Source organism: Monodon monoceros, unplaced genomic scaffold (genome assembly GCF_005190385.1).
Source record: "Monodon monoceros isolate NGI ecotype Baffin Bay Population unplaced genomic scaffold, NGI_Narwhal_1 Super_Scaffold_11, whole genome shotgun sequence".
Taxonomy (NCBI): Eukaryota; Metazoa; Chordata; class Mammalia; order Artiodactyla; family Monodontidae; genus Monodon; species Monodon monoceros.
The window spans coordinates 94,924,744-94,944,152 of record NW_021703767.1 but is presented as its reverse complement, the minus strand read 5'-3'; the positions used below and the strand labels follow the sequence as shown (position 1 = coordinate 94,944,152).

General features: G+C 46.1%; 1 protein-coding gene across 3 annotated transcripts in view; it reads right to left on the bottom strand.

Annotated features, from left to right (window-relative positions):
• The window catches only part of TNIK (TRAF2 and NCK interacting kinase), a 412,061-nt gene that overhangs the window by 78,667 nt on the left and 313,985 nt on the right, over window positions 1–19,409 (bottom strand). For all 3 annotated transcript variants that reach the window (XM_029213869.1, XM_029213867.1, XM_029213868.1), the window contains exon 12: window positions 17,556–17,760. In XM_029213869.1, coding sequence (XP_029069702.1) covers window positions 17,556–17,760 — 205 coding nt within the window. The remainder of the gene's footprint in view (window positions 1–17,555; window positions 17,761–19,409) is intronic.

The following is a 19,409-nucleotide window of genomic DNA, read 5'->3' as shown; positions in this document are numbered from 1 at the left end:
AATGAGAAAACAGAGGCACAGAGAGATTAAGTAGTTGTCTGAGGTCATGCCCACATTCAAGGTCATACTCAGTAAGCGGTGGAGCTTGATTTCAAAGACAGGCAATGTGACTCCAGTCTGAACTCAATTAATACAGAAGATGAAGAGGCAACAGGAGTGACAGATCATAATTAATCCAGTCCTTCATTATATTCTCAGTGAGGAAAATATCTTAGGAGTAGTGACTGGAGCCAAGGTTTCCTACGTAGGGATGGTACCATTCCCCAATCCTTGGAGCATCTGTCACGTGTGGGACACTCATACATTACAAAGTGTTTCCCCGTACCACACGCCAGTAGTGCCTCTTTTGAGAAATGTTGCAGGCCCTTTGTGTTGGAGCCCCGTACTGGCACTAGGATTTCTTCTTCCTCAAATACAAGGTTTGGAGGGGCCGATCAGAGGGTCCATTCCCCTGTAACAGTCTCAACAGCACTTCACTGCCTTGCTGAGGAAGCATGAGGTATCCAAAATAAAACGGGCTGTGACTGTATCTCACTGAGAAGTTAGCTCTATAAAACCTGGGAAACAGCTTTCTAGGACAAAACCTCTCTGTCCCAAGCCCAGCTAAACCAACCACAGATAGTCAAAGTGCCAAAGAAGCCCACGAATGAGGTGGCCTTCCTGATGTGGCTGGTGCCTGCAGTCCTCCAGACCTGCTCTCTTCCAACAGTCTCTGAGGCTTGGGAGATAAACTGCATCTTTTGAAACTCGATGTCTGTCACTTGCAGGTGAAGAACTGTTTGTCCATCTTAGATTGTAGGCAATGGGGAGCCGCTGGAAGTCTATATGCCATCAAATGCCACGACCAAACCTGCATTTTCAAGGGGGCTCCTACCCGCCACGGGATGGACAGGACTAGAAGCTGAAAATGCAATGTGAGGCCATTCTATGGATCCAGACAGAAAATGACAGGGCACCCATGAGCTAAGCAAAGGCAGCTGGAGAATCCATGTTCGTAATTGCTGCTGAGACGCAGCCAAAAGGAAGAAAAACCAAAATCTATCCGGATTTCCAGTCATTCCAACAGGACTGTAGTGGACGCCAACTTAGAAGCAGAAATTAGAATTAGGTCAAAAATAAAACGGGCAGAATTTGGTGACTATGGGGTGAGTGGTGAGTGAAGTTTCTGGCCCAGGAGCATGGCAGGTGGTGTGATATACAAATTTAGGGATGGGAATGAGGGGTGTGCTGGGGGGCAGGGATGAGTCAAGTTCCAGACATATGATTATTTGTTTTACAGAAAAATAATACAGGAAGATGTGAGTAGAAAACATCATCATAGGAACTGACTGAATAATTTGGATTACAGACCCAAAACAGAGATATTTCCAACACACAACCAAAGTGAATCAATGCTAGCACAGAGAATAAAATAATTATGTGTACAGATCTGGCTCCTGGCAGGAAACAGCCCTCATTTAGCTAACATTTCAAGTTTTTTACTCCCACCATCAGTCTCCTTGAGGAAAAAATATAATCAAGGCTTTTGAAGATTTAGCTGATTTTTATGTGAAGGATTTGTACATTTTTCAACCCCCTTTCCAGGAATCAATACTGTTTTATAATTACAGGCCACTCAGGTCCCTGTGCAGGGTGTACATAGTGTTGATTGCAACTCAGGAGAGTCTGGGCTTCCCAAGAACTCTGTAGTTTCTGAAAAAGACACTCTAAAGTGACTAATAATTAATAATGATCTCATCTGGATCAGCTGCTGCTAAGGCATGGAGGCATCTGCCAGGGCCTTGGCTCCTGTGGTGAGGCTGGAAAAATAAATCACTTCCCCAACCTTGCGGAAGGCACCTCGCCAATTTCTAGCTACTGTGCCTCAATGTTAATCACCTTTCCAGGAAAATTGTTTGCTCTCTCTCCTCCTGGCTGTGGGACTGTTTGAGGGGACATATCAAAACATGTCAGAGAAAGACCAAGTCCCTGGCCTCAAGCAGACACCTTTACAAAGCTCTGATGACTCTTGCTAGAAGTAGCAATCGGAGACAAGGCCTGTGCTTGACCCCCACTGGACCCACCAGCCCCTCACGGGGGGCCTAGCACCTGGCAGGTGCAAAGATTTTGTTCAATTGAACCGAGTAAGAAACTTGCGGCAAAAGCAGACAATTCAGTACCATCCTAATTTTTTTTCGGCGGCGGGGGGGTACATTTCCCTTCCTATCAGTGCTTATAGCATACCATGCCTTATGTTATGGTTATTTGAAATGTCTCATTTATTCTGCAATCTAGATCGTGGGCAAGGTCTCTGCTCTACTCTGGTTTTTACCTCTCACTATATCCCATAAAGGGCCTGATACCACTGATGTTTGTTGTTTTATATACTATAGATGGGGCAGCAAGAGAAGAGGAGAAAGGCTCACAGAACCTCAGACCACCCCTTCACCCTTTGACGCCCTCCCGGCCCAGAATATTCTTTTATGCTGAGCATAGACAAGGCTTGGAGTGTTTTTCTAAAAAGAGAGCCACCCACGATTGGCACTGGCATGGGATTTATTTCCCATCTTAGAGAAAGGCAGGAAAAGAAAATAAGGCAATAGGAGTCTAAGCTGGATGGAGTAGAAAAGGGAAGAAATAAAAATTTTTCTAGGGACTTCCCTGGCAGCCCAGTGGTTAGGACTCCAAGCTTCCAATGCAGGGGGCCCAGGTTCGATACCTGGTCGGGGAACTAAGATGCCATATGCCACGCAGAGTGGCCAAAAAAAAACAAAAAAAGCATAAATAAATAAATAAAATAAGATAAAACTCACAGCGCAAATAATTCCGAAAGAACTTTCAAAAAAAAATCTAAATGTCACTGAGTTACGCATAAAGATGACAGTGGTTCTGTCAAAAAAGAATAGCTTAAACCAACTACTCTAAACTCTTAGCAGGAACTTCCCACTCCCCCCACCCCAAATATACCGAACTGCCTAGAAGTACATTTTCATCCACATCTTCTTGGAGCCATCTCCAAAAATTGCAGCACATAAAACTAGACATTCAATAGGTTCTTACAAGTTTCTTAATTTTTTTTTCTGGTTGGGGAATGACTGATAATACCTACTCTGAAACTTTTCCAGGCTAAAATCATTGTTGCCTTGATCTATAGAGTAGATCAAGGGGTCTTTTTGTCCCTTTGCCTTCTACTGGTGTTCCTAAAGAATGATTCTTTTAGCACAGTTTTTATCTTCCCCAGTGGGTGCTCCCCCCAGGCCACGGCCAGGTGAAGGCTGTGTGGCTGTACTTTCAAGTATGTTCATTTTAATGGAGGAAATAATCCTGTCCCCTTCAGCTCGTCAAGAGCATATTATCTTAGCCCTTAACTATTCAAATTGCATTAAAGTTGTGAGAAATAATATACATGTGTGTTCATCACAAAGGCCATGGAGTTGCTCCTTCTTTCCTTTTATTCCTTTAAATGTTCTTTTTGGATTAAGTTTAACCAGTAGAAGGATGTGTACTGCACCAGGGTGCTCTGGCCTCGTAGAAGTGACTTTGATGACCTGTTAGAACATGAATTGCATTTTACAGTATTATGAGAAGAGTGGAAAAAAGCTAAGAAGTGCTGAGTTTATTCATATAAATAACTCAGACATTATTCCTAGCACTATTCAACCATTCCCAGGCGAGTGCACGGGTTTTTTTTGCAGTACGCGGGCCTCTCACTGTTGCGGCTTCTCCCATTGCAGAGCACAGGCTCCGGGCACACAGGCTCAGCAGCCATGGCTCACGGGCCCAGCCGCTCCACGGCATGTGGGATCTTCCCAGACCGGGGCACGAACCCGCGTCCCCTGCATCGGCAGGCGGACTCTCAACCACTGCACCACCAGGGAAGCCCAAGTGCATGGGTTTTCAATGATCTCAGAAAGCTTGCCTGAGCAATGGGTCTACTCTAATCCGGACAACATGAATCTTGACCCATTCAAGTCTGCCTGTTTCCTTAGCTGCTAAGACTTTCAGAGTCAGACGGGGACCCACCTCTGGCACCCAGACACCACGTTGTATAGGCGTTCTATGAACTGACCCTACCCTGGCTTCATCTTGCTTTCTCTTCAACTTTACTGTTCCTTTCTACTTTATTTTCCTTGTTTATTTTATTTTTAGTTTCTGCATTAATCTTTGTAAGCAACCTTAAAGCATCTTTTTGGAATGAAAAAAGTCATAAAGAAGAGTATACACAGGCAAACAATAGCTTGGCCCTCCATGTCTTTTGAAACCTCAAAATCTCCCTTGGGAAGATCAAAATGGAGATAAACGAGAAACTGTAGACTTGTCATTTGGTTCTTTAAACTCATGAAGATGCCACCTCTGTGTCTGTCAGCTGAGCATGTGGTTAATGTCATTTTCCCAGAAGTGGGGAGCAATTTGCTCTGATGCTACCACACCCTCTCGTTGGAGAAGTGGTTAAACTGAACTACAGTAACATGTCTAGAACTGGCTGGGACCTACAGGGAAACTTAGCCCAATCTCCTATCTAATCTAAAACTCTGTACCATGGACCAGAGCAAATATGGCTAAGTACAGCTCACCCATCATTCTAAGGATACAGGATCTTTGGAAAAAGCCCAGGGTTGTAATCTGTGTGTATGGTGTTCTTTTTCTGTTTTTTTTTTGTTTTTGTTTTTTACCAAAAGAAGTATTTCATTCTATATTATTCTAATTGGAGCCTCACATTAGCCCTGTTGGGTGATGCAAATGTCATTTTCTTTATTTCCCTCATTTAGAGACTTTTAGGAAGGTTCAATTCCTTGTCAGTGGCCACATAACAAGTTGAGGGAAATCATGGAATGAATACAAACCATCATAACAGGCACTGTCTATGTGTGCCAGGTATTTGCTGGGTTGGGTGACTTACATGCTTCAGTTCATTAAATTCCACAATGTGACTCTGAAGTTTATTGCTATCATTCCCATTCTACAGATAAGCAAACTGAAGCTCAGAGAAGTATACTGCTCCATGTCACATGGCTGGAAAATGGGGGAGCACTGTGTGCCCTACTGTCCCCCCAGTCCCTAGCACCTGGCAGAGTGTTCTATCAATTGGAGAGGCATCCAATCCAGATAGGATACTCTGCTGCTTTTTTCGACTTGCTGAATGTTCAGGTTGAATTTGAGTTTGATTCTTAAAACATTCTGGTAGATTTGGGGAAAACAAGGCTAGTTGCCTTTGTGTAAAGGTTTTGGGCCCTACTATCTTTTACCCACATTGTGTTTCCTATTATACAGACTCAAAGGTAACATTCACATTTGAGAATTAATATCCCACAGCTGCAAAGTAACATATCACTGGGGGAGGGGAGTAGGTCTGAGAGGCCACAGGACCTGAGGGACAGAACACTGGATCAGAAATAGTAGGACTAGATTCCAGTCGTGCTCTGCCACCGATACAAACACTGCAGACCATACCACACAGTCTCAATAAATATTTGTTTAATGAATGAGTGAATGTCGTATGACCTTGAATGAGTCACCTTAACCCAAACCTTCAATGAGGGGGAAGATTAGGTGATCTTACAAGTCTGTTCATTCGAAGAGTCTAAGCAAGTATATGCTACATTGCAAAGCAAAAATCGACTAACAATTCAGAATGAGAAGGGAAGTGAAGCAGAATTATGGCTTGCTCTTGGAGAGCTCTGCTTCTTTTCATCCTGGGTGACTTCCTGGAAGTGGTGAGAGGAGACCCCACTGACTGTGGAAGACCAGAGTGGGCCTCCAGAGGACGGCACAGCAGCCAGTGCAGGATTAAGTCAGGCTCCTTGGGAAGTACCTCAAACCTTCCCCTTGACACAGGGGCTCTCTCTGTTCAAAGACATTCGAAATGAAAGGCCCCAGCGTGGTCTCTCGAATCGACCGCACAGCCCACATGCCCCCTCACTTAAATAGGACTGTTCTGTATAAGCTTTGCAGGAGCTACACTTGTGACAAGAGGCATTCAAGCTTCTGGGTACCCCATTTGCCCATTTTACCATCTGTGAACGTTTCAGCTTTGGAAAGACCATTGCATACCACCCACTGCAGGGCAAGGGTATGATTCCTTGCAACTAACACTGGGATTCCAAGCGTTTTTTTAAATAGGGAGGACGAGAATGAGAATGATGGTCAAGCAGTCTGGCACCTCTGAATTCACTACAAAGTAATCAGAATCACAAAAATGAATAATAATTATTCATGATAAGAATAAACAGTTGGGTAGTGCCTACTATGATGCCAGGCACTGTCTTAAGCCCTTTGCTCATAGTAACTCATTTAGTTCTTATCACAACCCTTTAGGCATGTACTGCCATCATTATCCCTTGACAGATAAGGAAACCGAGGCGCACACAGGCCAATATCTTGCCCAAGTTCACTCAGTTGGTAAGTGCAAAGCCAGAACGAGACTCTGCATCTGGCACTTGCCATGCTGCCTCTATGGATTTGAAAGACATCTATGGTTGAGACGTCTATATATACAAAGTGAAGGATGTTTTATTAATGCTTTTTCAAGTGGCCATTTCCCCCTCTACCTTCACTTTGCTACCTGTCTTTTCCTCACAGAGACAGTAATCAGAGAACCACTGAGAAAACTAGACCAGCTAGATATACCTCATTCTTTTCTTTTTACACGTACTTTACACTATTAAACCATCCAGACGCAAGAGGGAAGAGATATGGGAACATATGTATATGTATAACCGATTCACTTTGTTATACAGCAGAAATTAACACACCATTGTAAAGCAATTATAGTCCAATAAAGATGTTAAAAAAAATGAGCTGGAACTGTAAATAACAAGGAAAAAAAAAAGATAAACCATCCAACCCACCCGTTCAGAGCTTTCCTAGAAAATTAACAGCTTAAATGAGACTCTTCTTTTGAGCTCCCTAGCCAACTTTTGATCACTAGGCAGCCCCAAGGCTAAGCACTGTCTGGGTACATGTGGGCCAAGCTAGTCTTTATGCAGGTAGTACGGGGAAAGAAAGTTGTAAACAGGCTGAGCTGCGAGGAGGCTTCATGAAGAATTCTGGTCCTGCCTCTGCTTTGGATGCTAGTCAGTGTATTTATGACCTTATCTCTGAGCTGCAGTTTCCCTGGGGAGAATGGTTGGTTTTCCTGGGTATCATATAGAGGAGCAAGATGGCCCAATGGACAGCCTGAGCACCTATGACTCTGTAGGTTAGTGTAAAAGTCGAGTGCAGATGTAACTCTCAAATTCCTTCTGCCATCGTTCTGAAGACTTAATATGAGGCTTTCACATTGAGTCCTATGAAAACAAGCCCATTATAAACCAGTTTATTAATACAATGTCTACAGAGAGGGCCACTCCCGCACATCTGGGATGATGGTGAAGATGCTAAATTACATCATATATAGCAAGGTTGCAGGAACTGGTGACATTTGGGCGAGAACACTATCATTGCCTTCAACCATTTCTGGGGCTTAGGTGGAAGGCATTTTAGTTTTGTTTGGTATAATTTGTATTAATGCAGGGATAGCACAAGGACTTGAATCAATAACAGGATACATTTTCTAACAGTAGGAGTTGTTCAAAAATAGAATGGGCTGCCTCAAGCCTCTAAAAGTATAAGCAGAGATAATATGTTAAACAGGTTAAATGTCTGTGAGGAGTATTGCCAAAGGGATTCTTGCTTTGAGAGAAGAATTGGCTTAGACCACTTTTGAGGTCTCTTATGTTCCTCAACCTCTAGGATTCCATGAAACAGCTCATTGACTGAAGAAAACAAGACTGAAATAAAAACAATTCGATTTAAATGTCATGCGAAATAGTACTTTCTGTGAAACTATTTTGTTATCGTAGTTCTATGGTTGAGAACAGCTAAGAATAATGATGGTGTAACGTAAGAGATGCAGACTGGATGTAATAAAAGAGATTCCATGAAGACCCCGGACAACTGAAGGCAGTTGTAATGCCCATTCCTCACTGTCACTTAAAAGCAACCCCTGTCATCCACCTAAGCTGCCCTAGATACACCCAGGGCCAGAAACTTCCTAATGCTGTTTTTTTTTTTCCTTCCAGTATGAAATGCTATAAATATAAAATACTAGCATATCCTTCCCAGTCCCTGAAAGTGTAGAGAGGAGTCTGAGCAAAAGGATTTCAAATATCAATAGCATTTTAGGCTGCAGTACAGGAATTTCAGCCCAACCTCCTCACCTGGGCAGGAAGCCCCTCCCATCACAGGACCCAGGTGACCAAGCGGACAAAGCCAGACTCCTGCAAGCATGGCAGGTAAGTTAGAACAGGGAACCTTTCTGGGATCCACTGGGAAGCAGGGTTCCATACATCCATGCAAACCACACGACCTCTTGAAGCACGTGTGTGAATTACACGCGTGCCCGATGCAGACCTCGTCAGAGGCCGTGGGCAGGCCCTGCCCTGGACAGTAAAAGCATCCACTTTGCCAGCCTGGCTCCCATCTGTTTCATAATTTCTGTTCAGTTATTGACATAACAGAGCAAAAGCCCAGCTAGCACAGGGAGATCAGCTCGGTGCTTTGTGACCACCTAGAGGGGTGGGATAGGGAGGGTGGGAGGGAGACGCAAGAGGGAGGGGATATGGGGATATATGTATACATATAGCTGATTCACTTTGTTATAAAGCTGAAACTAACACACCATTGTAAAGCAATTATACTCCAATAAAGACGTTATTAAAAAAAAAAAAAAGCCCAGCTAGTAAGCGTTCAATCTTGGTGCCAATGCTAACAGCATCCAGGAAGAAAGAGCTGCTCTGCCCCCGACCAGCGGATGTCGCTCGCAGGACTCACTAGGATGCCTACAGTTAATGATTAAGTGAATTACAGGCTGCTTCTCAGCAGTGCCAGCGAATTAACACTCCAGGCCCTGAAATGGGAGAGTTATTCTTGTTCATGGTGTTTTCTTCCAGCTGAGGGCCTGGGAGTGTGGCCTGTGCGTGGGAACGCAGCATTCCCGTCTCCTGCCTGCTCAGGCCGCAGTCAGCTGTGAGCCCTCACCTGGAAAAGAAATGACTAAGGGCGGCCACAGCAGGCGGATTGGGAAAGAAAGCTGTTCCTCTTATGGGCAACTCTTTTCTTGATTATTCAGGTACTTGGTGCCAGCTACTGTTCTAAGTGCTTTGTATGTAGAAACATTTAATCCTGGAAACTGTTACTCTCCCATTTTATAAATGAGCAAACGGAGGCATAGAGAAGTCATGTCTTGCCCAAGATCACAAAGGCAGTAAGTGGCAGAGCCGGGATTCAAACCTAGGCAATCTCTTACTATACCCCTGACTGTCTTGTTTCTACCTTCCTGGAGAAAGGGTCACTCCCAAGGTGCTGTGTCCCAGGTGCCCAGAAGCTTACTCTTCAGGCATCACAAGAGCTCTACCTTCTTAGGGGTTTTGTTTAGATGCTGGTAGGAGATGAGACTCGATGCAGCCACTGGTGGCGACGATGGGATCATAATTACACAGTGTGGGAAGTGACAACAAGAAATACTGATGAGAGCATCCATCCAAAAGCAGAGTTTCCCCAAGGGAGGGTCCTGTGAGGCTTGGCTGGGAAGAGGAGACCTTCCAAGGTGGCAGCTGATCCTATAAGATGAGGTGCATCCAGAAAGATGAAGAATGGGCTGCCTCCCTGTCCTGGAAGGCCAGGACTGCTGGCTATGTTGACAGTAGATGCAGACCCCAGCAAGACAAGAGCAAGAGGGCTCTCAGAGAAGAGCCCTCAAAAAGGGATGGAAAAGTAAACAGGGAAGGTACCTTAGAGAATGAAGGAAGACAGGCAATGGGAGATGCCATCTATTCAGAAAACCCTTAAAACGAAACAAAAAAACCTAACAACGTTGAAACCACCGGTTGCAAAATGACAATAAGATATTCACCCACCAATGTCAGTCTGTTCTTCTGTCAGGCACTGTGCCAAGCCTTCTGTACCTATGACTACATCTACCCTACAACAATTCTGCCAAGTAAACAGTATCTTGATTGTGTATATGAGGAAGCTGAGGGTCAGAGAGGGCAAGTAATTTGCCCCAGGTCACGCAGCTAGGATTAAGCCTTGGTCTCCACAGCTTCAAAGCCGGTGTGCTTTGCCCTACACCAATCTGCTAGTCAGCCACCTGACAACTGGATATATTTTTTTTCTCTTGATGACATAACCAGATCCCTACCAGTATTATAAAAAAATATTCTTCCCAAGGTACGAATAAAAGTTTCCCTGTTGGTACATTTATTTGAATAAATTCAAGAAGGTTTTACTGCCGCATGTAAAAGAGTACACTTTTGGAAATTATACCTCGGACTTCAGCCAAAGGTACCCACTCCAACAATACTGACAACTAATATTTACTGAGTGTGTTCTAAGTGTTGCTGCTCTTCTAAGTCTTCCTATGAATTGAATCATTTAATCCTGACAATAGCCCTGGGAGGTAAATGCTACCGTTATTTCTAGTTTTACAGACGAGGAAACTGAGACACTGGAAAGTTAAAGAACTTACATCTAATAAGGAAAGATAACATCAGCCAAAATACTACTCTCATACTCTCAGCAGAATTTCCCCAAATGCTCTGTTGCTCACTGACTCTTCTGCAGTTTCCCCTTGATCTCCCTTTTCCCCCTTTTGGTCTGAAAGCACCTGGGAGAAACTACTGAGGTCCCAAAGAGTAACCATACCCACCAGTGGCTTTTCTGCATTTGCGCTCCAGCTGCCACAGCTTCTGTGAAACTGGCCTGGTCACCCTGAGTGAAAGTGAATACTGAGAGGTGATGGGAGCAAAGCTGACCACAATGGATGAGCATGTAAGTACGAAAAGTTCTCCAAATGGAAGCACAAGTGGGGCCTATTAGTCACGTTTAACCTGGATTTGACAAGTCAGTTGATAAGCGAGATCTGTCTAGCTCTTGGCGGTTGACAAAGCCAGGTCTTTTACATCCATTTTCCTGGTTAATCCTCAGAACAACTTTGGTGGTGGGAACAAGCTTTCTTAGAAGCCTCCTCGTAGAGCTTAGGAAGTGGGGCTCTGGGGAGACTTAGGGAGCCGCCCAGGCAGGCAGGTGGTGCACGGTGGCCCTCAGATCTAGACCTTCTGATTTCCCGAGCAGGTTGCTTCCTTCTCTCCAAAGCAGAGACGAAACGGATACATTTCTAGAGATTACTACACTAAAACTACCTTTCAAATGTCTTCTTTGTCACTGAAACGAAGGGCTGCTGTTGGCTTACTCCTTTGGGCAGCGTTCTGCAGAGCTGGTCCTGTAACTTCATCGTCCGCTTGAATATGCAGTTTTCTCTGCAACAACATTCAACTCTCTTACGTCCTTATTAGTCTTCTCTGCTTGCTTCTCCTCCCCTACTCTAGCTCTCAGAGAGTCTAGTTCCTAGACTCTCCTCCTCTTGATGTCTACCTCCATGACCATAAACCAATAATTCCCATTTTTCTTCCCATTCTCAACCCCTCTTCTCTGGCTCTAACTATATAATCCAACTGCATCCATGGCATCACTACTGGCTGCCTCATAGGCAGCTTTAACTCACTACATTCCAAACTGATCTTATCCGACTGCTCCCAAACCTGGCCCTCCACCTGGATGCTCCAGCCTAACATTGGAGAACCTTCTGTGACCACCTGCACTCCTTCGTGGAAGACATCTGATCAACCACCGCATCCTGCATGTGCTATAGGCTCCATCTCTCTCAAATGTGCCCACTTTCCTCAATCCCCACCCAACCACCGTCCACCTAAAGCACCACCCTCTGTGGCCTGGGCTAACTGGTCTCTCCTATCCACTCTTGCTTCCTTCCAACCACTTTCCCTGCAGCCCAAGTTTCATTTCAAAAACGCAGATCTGACAGAAAGACAAATATCATATGATATCGCTTATATGTAGAATATAAAGAAATGGTACAAATGAACTTATTTACAAAACAGAAATAGAGTCATGGATGTAAAAAACAAACTTATGGTTACCAAGGGATGGGGGAGGGAAGGATAAAATGGGAGATTGGGATTGACATATACACACTACTGTATATAAAACAGATAACTAATAAGAACCTGCTGTATAGCACAGGGAACTCTATTCAATACTCTGTAATGGCCTATATGGGAAAAGAATCTAAAAAAAAAAAAGAGTGGAAATGTGTATATGTATGACTGATTCACTTTGCTGTACACCTGAAACTAACACAACATTGTAAATCAACTATACTCCAATACAAAGTAAGAAAAAAAGGATCACATAAAAAAAAAAAAAACAGCAAAAAACCCAGCAGATCTGATCATATCCCCTTGGTTGAAACATATCAATGACTTCCCACTATTCTTAGAACAAAATATGAAATTCCTTAACCAGGCTTACGAAGACCAACAACACAGCGCCTTGGCTTCCCTGCCTAGCACCCACGCGTGCCCCTCACTGCCTTCAGGTGAACGCTGACCAACAGGCCTCCACGCCCGCCTAGGCTCCCACCCCCGTGGTCTGCTCCCCTAGTGCGCCATTCTGTTCCACCACAGCAGTCTGGCAATGATGGTGAAAATGGTTATTTGGGTGATTATTTGCTGAACGCCTGTCTCCCTCACAGATCTCATCTTCACAAGGGCAGACCATTCCCAGGGTCCAGCATGGCTGTCCGCAGAGCGGAGCTATGCATGCACTAAATTTGTCAAGTGACTGCCGGTAGGAATAGGACAAAAGTTTTAATTCTACCATACACTTAAACAAACACTTGATCCCAATGTCCTTAAAAGCCCCAGTCACTCACAATAAAAAGCTAGAGGCTTATAGGGAATTTTAGACTCCAGGCTCTCATTTTGTACATCCGTGCTCAACTATTACTGGCCAGTAAGATACTGGTGGTATTTAACTTTTTTTTTTTTCTGGTGATAGAACCAAAGCAGTATAATATCTTTCAGCTAGAGCTGGTTGTTTTTACAACTGGATGATGTTATGATCGCCTTGAGGGCACCAAATGAGATCTCGGTGGCTTAAAGAACTGAATACAATTCTCCGAAGAATAAAACTTGCTACCATGGAGCAGGTTCGTGCTCCTGGGGTCAATGTGATTCATTTCTGGGACTCAAAGATACTCTCCCCACAATGAAGGTATAGAAAGAAGGCTCTCAGCTAGTTGAAAAATATATATAGTAATTACTAACATCATTTCAAAACTCTTGAGCAGAACCAAGCATCACCACCAATCTTCCACCCAAGGTTGGTCTGAAAAGATGACCAGAGTAGGTGCCCCAGCACCTCAGGGTCCTGATTCCTGGACCCTAACTCTGTGATGGAGAGTAAAACAAGTTGTGCATTGACTAGGCCAAGTGCCAGAAACTTCTACTGAACTGAATAAAAATAGAAGAAGCCCTCTATGTACTTTTTCTCACTATTGATGGACTTATTCATCTTTGCTGGGTTTAATCCGATTCTTGGAACTTAGTTATAAATTGTACTTTATCATTGGTCAAAAGCGGTGTCGTGTACCTACCATTTAATTGGCCTGAAGCCACGTCCTTTTCATGAAACTGGTAAATGACTATATTCAGTGTACAAAGTCCTAAGAATATACAGATCCTGGTTTAGAACCTAGCCAAAACCACATGGTTGCCTATAAATAGCAAAGGGCAGACAGGGATTCCTTAGAAACTCTGGCCGGAGGTGACATCTGAGATCACTGAGGAAGTCAGAGGCTACAACCCACACAGCCTTGGGTCACCAAAGGGGTGTCTGAAGGGCCTTTATTTGGAAAGGGGAATGTATTTCCCGGGATGCCTACACAAGGCCACCTGGCTCACAATGAAGCGAAGTTCACAAGCCTAACTACCGGCTTTAACTGTTTCTACGTGACAATGTAGTGCAAGTTCCTACTCAGCATCAGAAACAGAAGTGGTCCCCACAGGCCAGGGCAGCAGACGTGGATGGGATCCAGCAGGACCGGAGGCGGGAGAGGAACCCCGGGTGGCGGGGACAGTCATTACTTAGGGGTTCAGAACTTACAGTCATCTGAGTATTCAGTATTTCTTTTTTTCTGTATTGCACAATAGAAGCAAGATAAAGGATCAAAAGATAAAGCGGATAAAATCTCTTGATGCCCTGTGGTCACAAGCATTCCTGCTTCTGGTGAGAAGCTAGGGCGCATGCACATTGATGCCTAGAGCAAAGTGTCTCCATGCACGCCTTCTGTGCCCGTGGGGTGGGGACATAGAGGGTGTGCCCCACTAGATGCCTGTGCCCCACTGAGCCTGAAAACATCCAAGATAGAGGCTCCAGAAAATGCAGCAAGAGAACAGACACGAGGAGGCCTTGGCAGGAGCTCTGACTGGGAGACTGAGAGTCAGAATCCAGCTCAAAGATGAGCCCCCCCGAGTGCAGCTTCTTTGACCTTGCTCAGAAATCCTTAAATTCTCAGTGTAAAAGACCACAGAAGCAGAGGCCAGGTGAAAACTATGGAAAAGCACACTGACTCTGGCTTGCCGGGGGAGAGGCAGGACAGATGCAGTGACAGTGGCTGGGCTCTGGAGTCCAATCTGCTGGGTTTGAAACCTCGTTTTGTCTCAAGCTGTGTGACCGTTAGCAAGTTGTTAACCTCTCTGAGACTCAGCTGCTTTATCTTTAGACTGGGGGTTCTTGTGAGGATTAAATGAGACAATTCACGTGAAGTACTGAACAGAGTACCTGTCTTATGGTCAAGTGCTTCCTAACTGTTAGAAATTGTTATTCAAGCAACTTGATGAAAAAAAAAAACATATAATGTTTAAATAGATCAAACCAGGTACAAGAGGAAGAAAATCTATAAAAAGAAAACCAAAACAATACAATGCATCCTCTGAAAAGACTGTACCAACTGAGGATCTAGGTTCAAAGGCCAAGAGTTCTTGTGTTAAAATTAAAAAAAAAAAAAAAAAAAAAAAGAAAGAAAGAAATTCATATAAGAGTGTGCTTGTGTGTCTGTGTACACGTGTTTGCATTCTCTGGTATGTTAAACGTTTTATGGGATGACAAGGGGATTTTCTAGAGTTACTCGGTAAATGCTTTTTTTTTTTTTTGTGGTACGTGGGCCTCTCACTGTTGTGGCCTCTCCCGTTGAGGAGCACAGGCTCCGGACGCGCAGGCTCAGCGGCCATGGCTCACGGACCCAGCCGCTCCGCGGCATGTGGGATCTTCCCGGACCGGGGCACGAGCCCGTGTCCCCTGCATCGGCAGGCGGACTCTCAACCACTGCGCCACCAGGGAAGCCCTCGGTAAATGCTTTTAGCCTGAAACTAAGTGTAGCAAATCACCAGGCAAGGAGCTCATTAGCCAGACAGGGGAAAGGCAAATGGTCCAGATTTCCAGGGCATGATGCTCCAATGAGGCGAGGGCCTCGGGAAATGCTCTTGGAAGGAATAAACCACAAATCAGGAAAGCAGCAGGGAAGGCAGGGTTGGGGGGCAGAGCCTGAGAGGGTACTGGCTGCGGAGAGAGGCTTGATCAGAAGTTAAAAGGAGTAAGCCTTGGATCCAGACAGCAGAGGCCATGGTCCTCAGGAGACCCAAGAGACTGAAGGAAACGGTGCAGCGCTGGGCTGGGGGCCAGTCCAAGAGGCTGCAGCCGGCCTGGGTGGACGGAAGGAAGTGACACCGAGGCACAGCTGCAAGGACCTGTCTGAGAATCTCAATTCGTGCCCAGGAGAGTAACCGGAGGTGAGGCAGGCACCTCCACTCCTACACTTTGTACTTTACTTCTGAGAGCTGGCTAATTACCACCCACCTCCCTTCACCCTGCCTTTGCCTGCGCTTTGAAGGCTTCTGCCCCCTCAGCACTACAATGCCTCCGTCTACTATAGTGTAATTCTGAGAATACAGGATGGTAGGTGACCTTCAAACCTTTTATGGGCTGAGCATTCATCCCTCCGACAACATCTTAGACTTACTTAGATTGGAAAGTCCTTCATTTGCCTACTGCTGTTTGCAGACGCTTATAAGGTTCAGTTCTGAGGATCACAGTTCACGGCTCTGATTACATATCTGCCCTTAGTGCATCAGGGCCCACATGGCCCTTGGGAGAAGGGAGACCTGGGTGTGAATCCTGGCTTTGTACGCACTGGCTCTGTGACGTGGGACCAATTTCTTCCCCTCTTTGAACCTCAGTTTCCTCTTTGTTAAATGGAGATATGCACACTTTGCGCGAGAGATCATGGATATACACAAATCCACGATAGCGGTGACATCCTGGATGTAAGCAAAGCACCCCACCCGGTATTTGGCACACAGAAGTCACTCAGTAATTGTAACTGTTGGGTATGACTGCTGCCGGTCTGCATACTAATACTCTAGGGACATAATGAGGTTGATGGGATTTATTGCAAACTGGAACGGAAGCCCTCACTGATCCGGGAAGGCTGGACCTGGATGTACGATTTAAAAAGCAAGCCGCTCCTGAAGTCTGCAATTCACCACCCTCTAGCTGCAGTGGCCACCTGACAGAGCAAATGAATTGCTGTAAACCATTAATGAGGGGCAAGATGGTGTTTGGGAGAACTGTAAAATTACTCCCCCATTACCATGCCGTTAGCGAAGCCTTCATCTGCCATCCAACTTCCCCAACAGCTATGGTCTCTCTGTTTCCTAATTGTCTAGAGGTTTTGATTTATTTGGCAGAGGAAGGAGGCCCTGGACCAAAGTTCTGGGAAAGAGGCTTTAATAAACGTCTGTAAGACCACACGGGTGAGAGCCTGGCCCAGGGTAAGCCATGCAGGAAAGTGTGGCTGGCGCTACGGGTTCCCACACAGATGACAGCGCACCTATTGGTGAAGGCAAGTCTTGCCCACTAGCTACGGGACAGGCCCTGGGTACCAAGGTGTGCGTGGAAGGACTCGGGAAATGCTTTCTTCAGTGTTCAGGGGAGTAACAAAGGAGGAGCAATAGGCAGGCCCTGCTTTTCCATATTTGACGTCTCGCTTCTCTGCCTACTCACTGTGGTCTAGTCAACACCTATACTTCACCTCTTGGTCACTGACTCATTCACTTGTATATTAGTTCATTCATTCCACAAATATTTAGGAGGTGCCTACTGTGTGATGGTCACTGTTTTAGACACTAATGTCTAGATACACGATGTAGAGATACATAGGGATAAAAGAATCTTCCGTCCTCAGGGAGCTTACATTCTAGTGTGGAGAGACAGATATACGAAAGTACATGAAGTACACACGTGTGAAGGTGATAAGAGCTATATAAAAACAATTAAGCAGGGAAGAGCGACAGGACATGATGTAGAGAGGGGCTGTGATTTTAAGTGAGGGGGTCAAGGAAGCCTCACTAAGAAGGTGATACCTGAGCAAGACTTGAAGGGGCTGAAGCCTTCACCTGCTTTCCTGATGTGACCACGCCAAGGTCACACCACCCCCAGCAAGGGAAGTCCCCCGCCTGTAAGAGCGCCTGGCTGCAGCCTCCTTTGCAGTTCAGCTGTGTGCGCTCCAAGCAGGCTACGGCCTCGACCTCACGGGCGGGACCCTGGGCCACGGCGGACACCCAGGAAGGGGGCCGCAGCCACAAGGGGTGGGTCGCAGAGGCGGCCGAGCGGGTCCTCACCTCCTCCAGCCGCCGGCGCTGCTCTTTCTGCTCCTCGATGCGCTTCTGGCGCTCCGCCAGCAGCTGCCGCTTGTGCTCCTCGTTTTCCCGCTGCTGCTGCTCCAGCTGCTGCCGCCGCAGGGCCTCAGACCGCTCCTTGTTGGCCAGCTGGAGCCTCAGAAAGTCCCGCCGCAGCGTCGACTCGCCGGGCAGGTTCAGAATGGAGCTGCGCGGCAGGAGAGACAGATCAGGCTCCCGCTCAGGGCGGGGCCATCGCTACCGGGGGTCCCGGCGGAGGCGAGCCAGGCGGGTACCTCACCCACCTGTGGGGAAAGAGGCCACATGCTCAAGCACGGGCTCTCAGACCCTCCGTTAATTCCGCTGCTCACCCCCCAAAAGAAACAGAGCCCACGTAACAGACGCGCGTCCAGCCTCCCCTTCAGTGTGACTACTGCATGCCTATGCCGCTCCATCGCCGCAGAGATGTCACATGCCTGAAGTCATCACCTCTCTCCCGGACCGTCCACACCACTCCCTCGCTCTCTATTTCTAAAAGCTGTAGTGAGTACGCAAGCCCTGAGCCCCAGGCCAGCTTATTTTCACTTTTAAGAAAGGCAAGAGCTAAGCCAGCGAATAAAAATGAATAATCTGGAGCGGTGAGGGAGCTTGCTCTACTTGGATGGGTACATCGTCTTCATCCACATCACCTCCTTGAACAGCACAAAGCTACAGACTCCTTGGTTCTGCTTGCAGCCCAGCAAGGAGGAGGGAAATGGTTCCTACTTACTCATACAGACCTAGCCCTTTTAATCTTTCTGGCAGCTTCCCCTTGAAATAAATCCATTAAATAATTATTGAGTACCTACTATGCGGCAGGCACTAAAATAGGCTCTAGTGGATACAGCGGTAGCTAAACAAATTCTCCCTCTAGTTATTTTCTTGTGGGGAAGAGAGACAGGCAAATAATTAGACAGGCAGACAAAGTATTACAAATAGCATAATTTCAGATATTAATAGGCTCTATAGAAGACAAAAAAGTGTAAGAGTTTAAAACGGACAGTGGCAAGGCACTGGGGCTAGGATGAGGGTTCTGCTTGAGATGGGGTCATCGGGGAAGACCTCTCCCAGAAGCTGATAGTGGAGATAGGCCCCAAATGATGCTCTGTCACACGAGGAGGTAGGGGAAGAACCTTTCAGGCAGGAGGAAAAGCAAGTTTAGAGGCTTATCGTGGCAACAGGGGTGGCCTTTTTGAGGGTCTGAAGCCCAGGCAGTCTTCCCAGAGCAGAGCAAATGAGAGGGAGAGGGGTACAAGAGGAAGTCAGAGACAGAGCAGAGAGGGTAAAGCATGAGGCTGGGGAAGCCACACGTGGAAAGCTTATTAACAGGAGAGTAACACGATCAGATTTGTTTAGCAGCTGAATAAATGATGTTCTGCAGTGGGTACAAGGGCAACCAGGGTCACCAGTTGGGCTGCTACTACAGTGGCTCTGGGGTAGAGACTAACCAGGTTGGGGAGGTAGGGATGGAGGAGGCATCTGGGGAGAGAGTCAACGAAACCTGTTGATGGATCTAATGTGTGGAGTGAGGGATGACTTGCAGGTTTTCTCTTGGCGTCTGGGCTGTGGTGGTGACGCAAACTGGGATGGGGAATGAAAGGGGAGGAGCAGGTTTGGTGGTTGACAAGGGGATCATTCTGTCTTGGAGAGTGGGTAGCGTGCTATGTGAGATACTGCCATAAAATGACATCAAAAGGCGTGGTTCATAGACAGTGCTTGGATTCTACTAATACGCCTCCTTTAAAACCAACAGCCTTTGTGTAGAACTTTAAACAACCCCCCAAAGGAGGGGCTTATCTACTCAGGCCACGTGGTCTG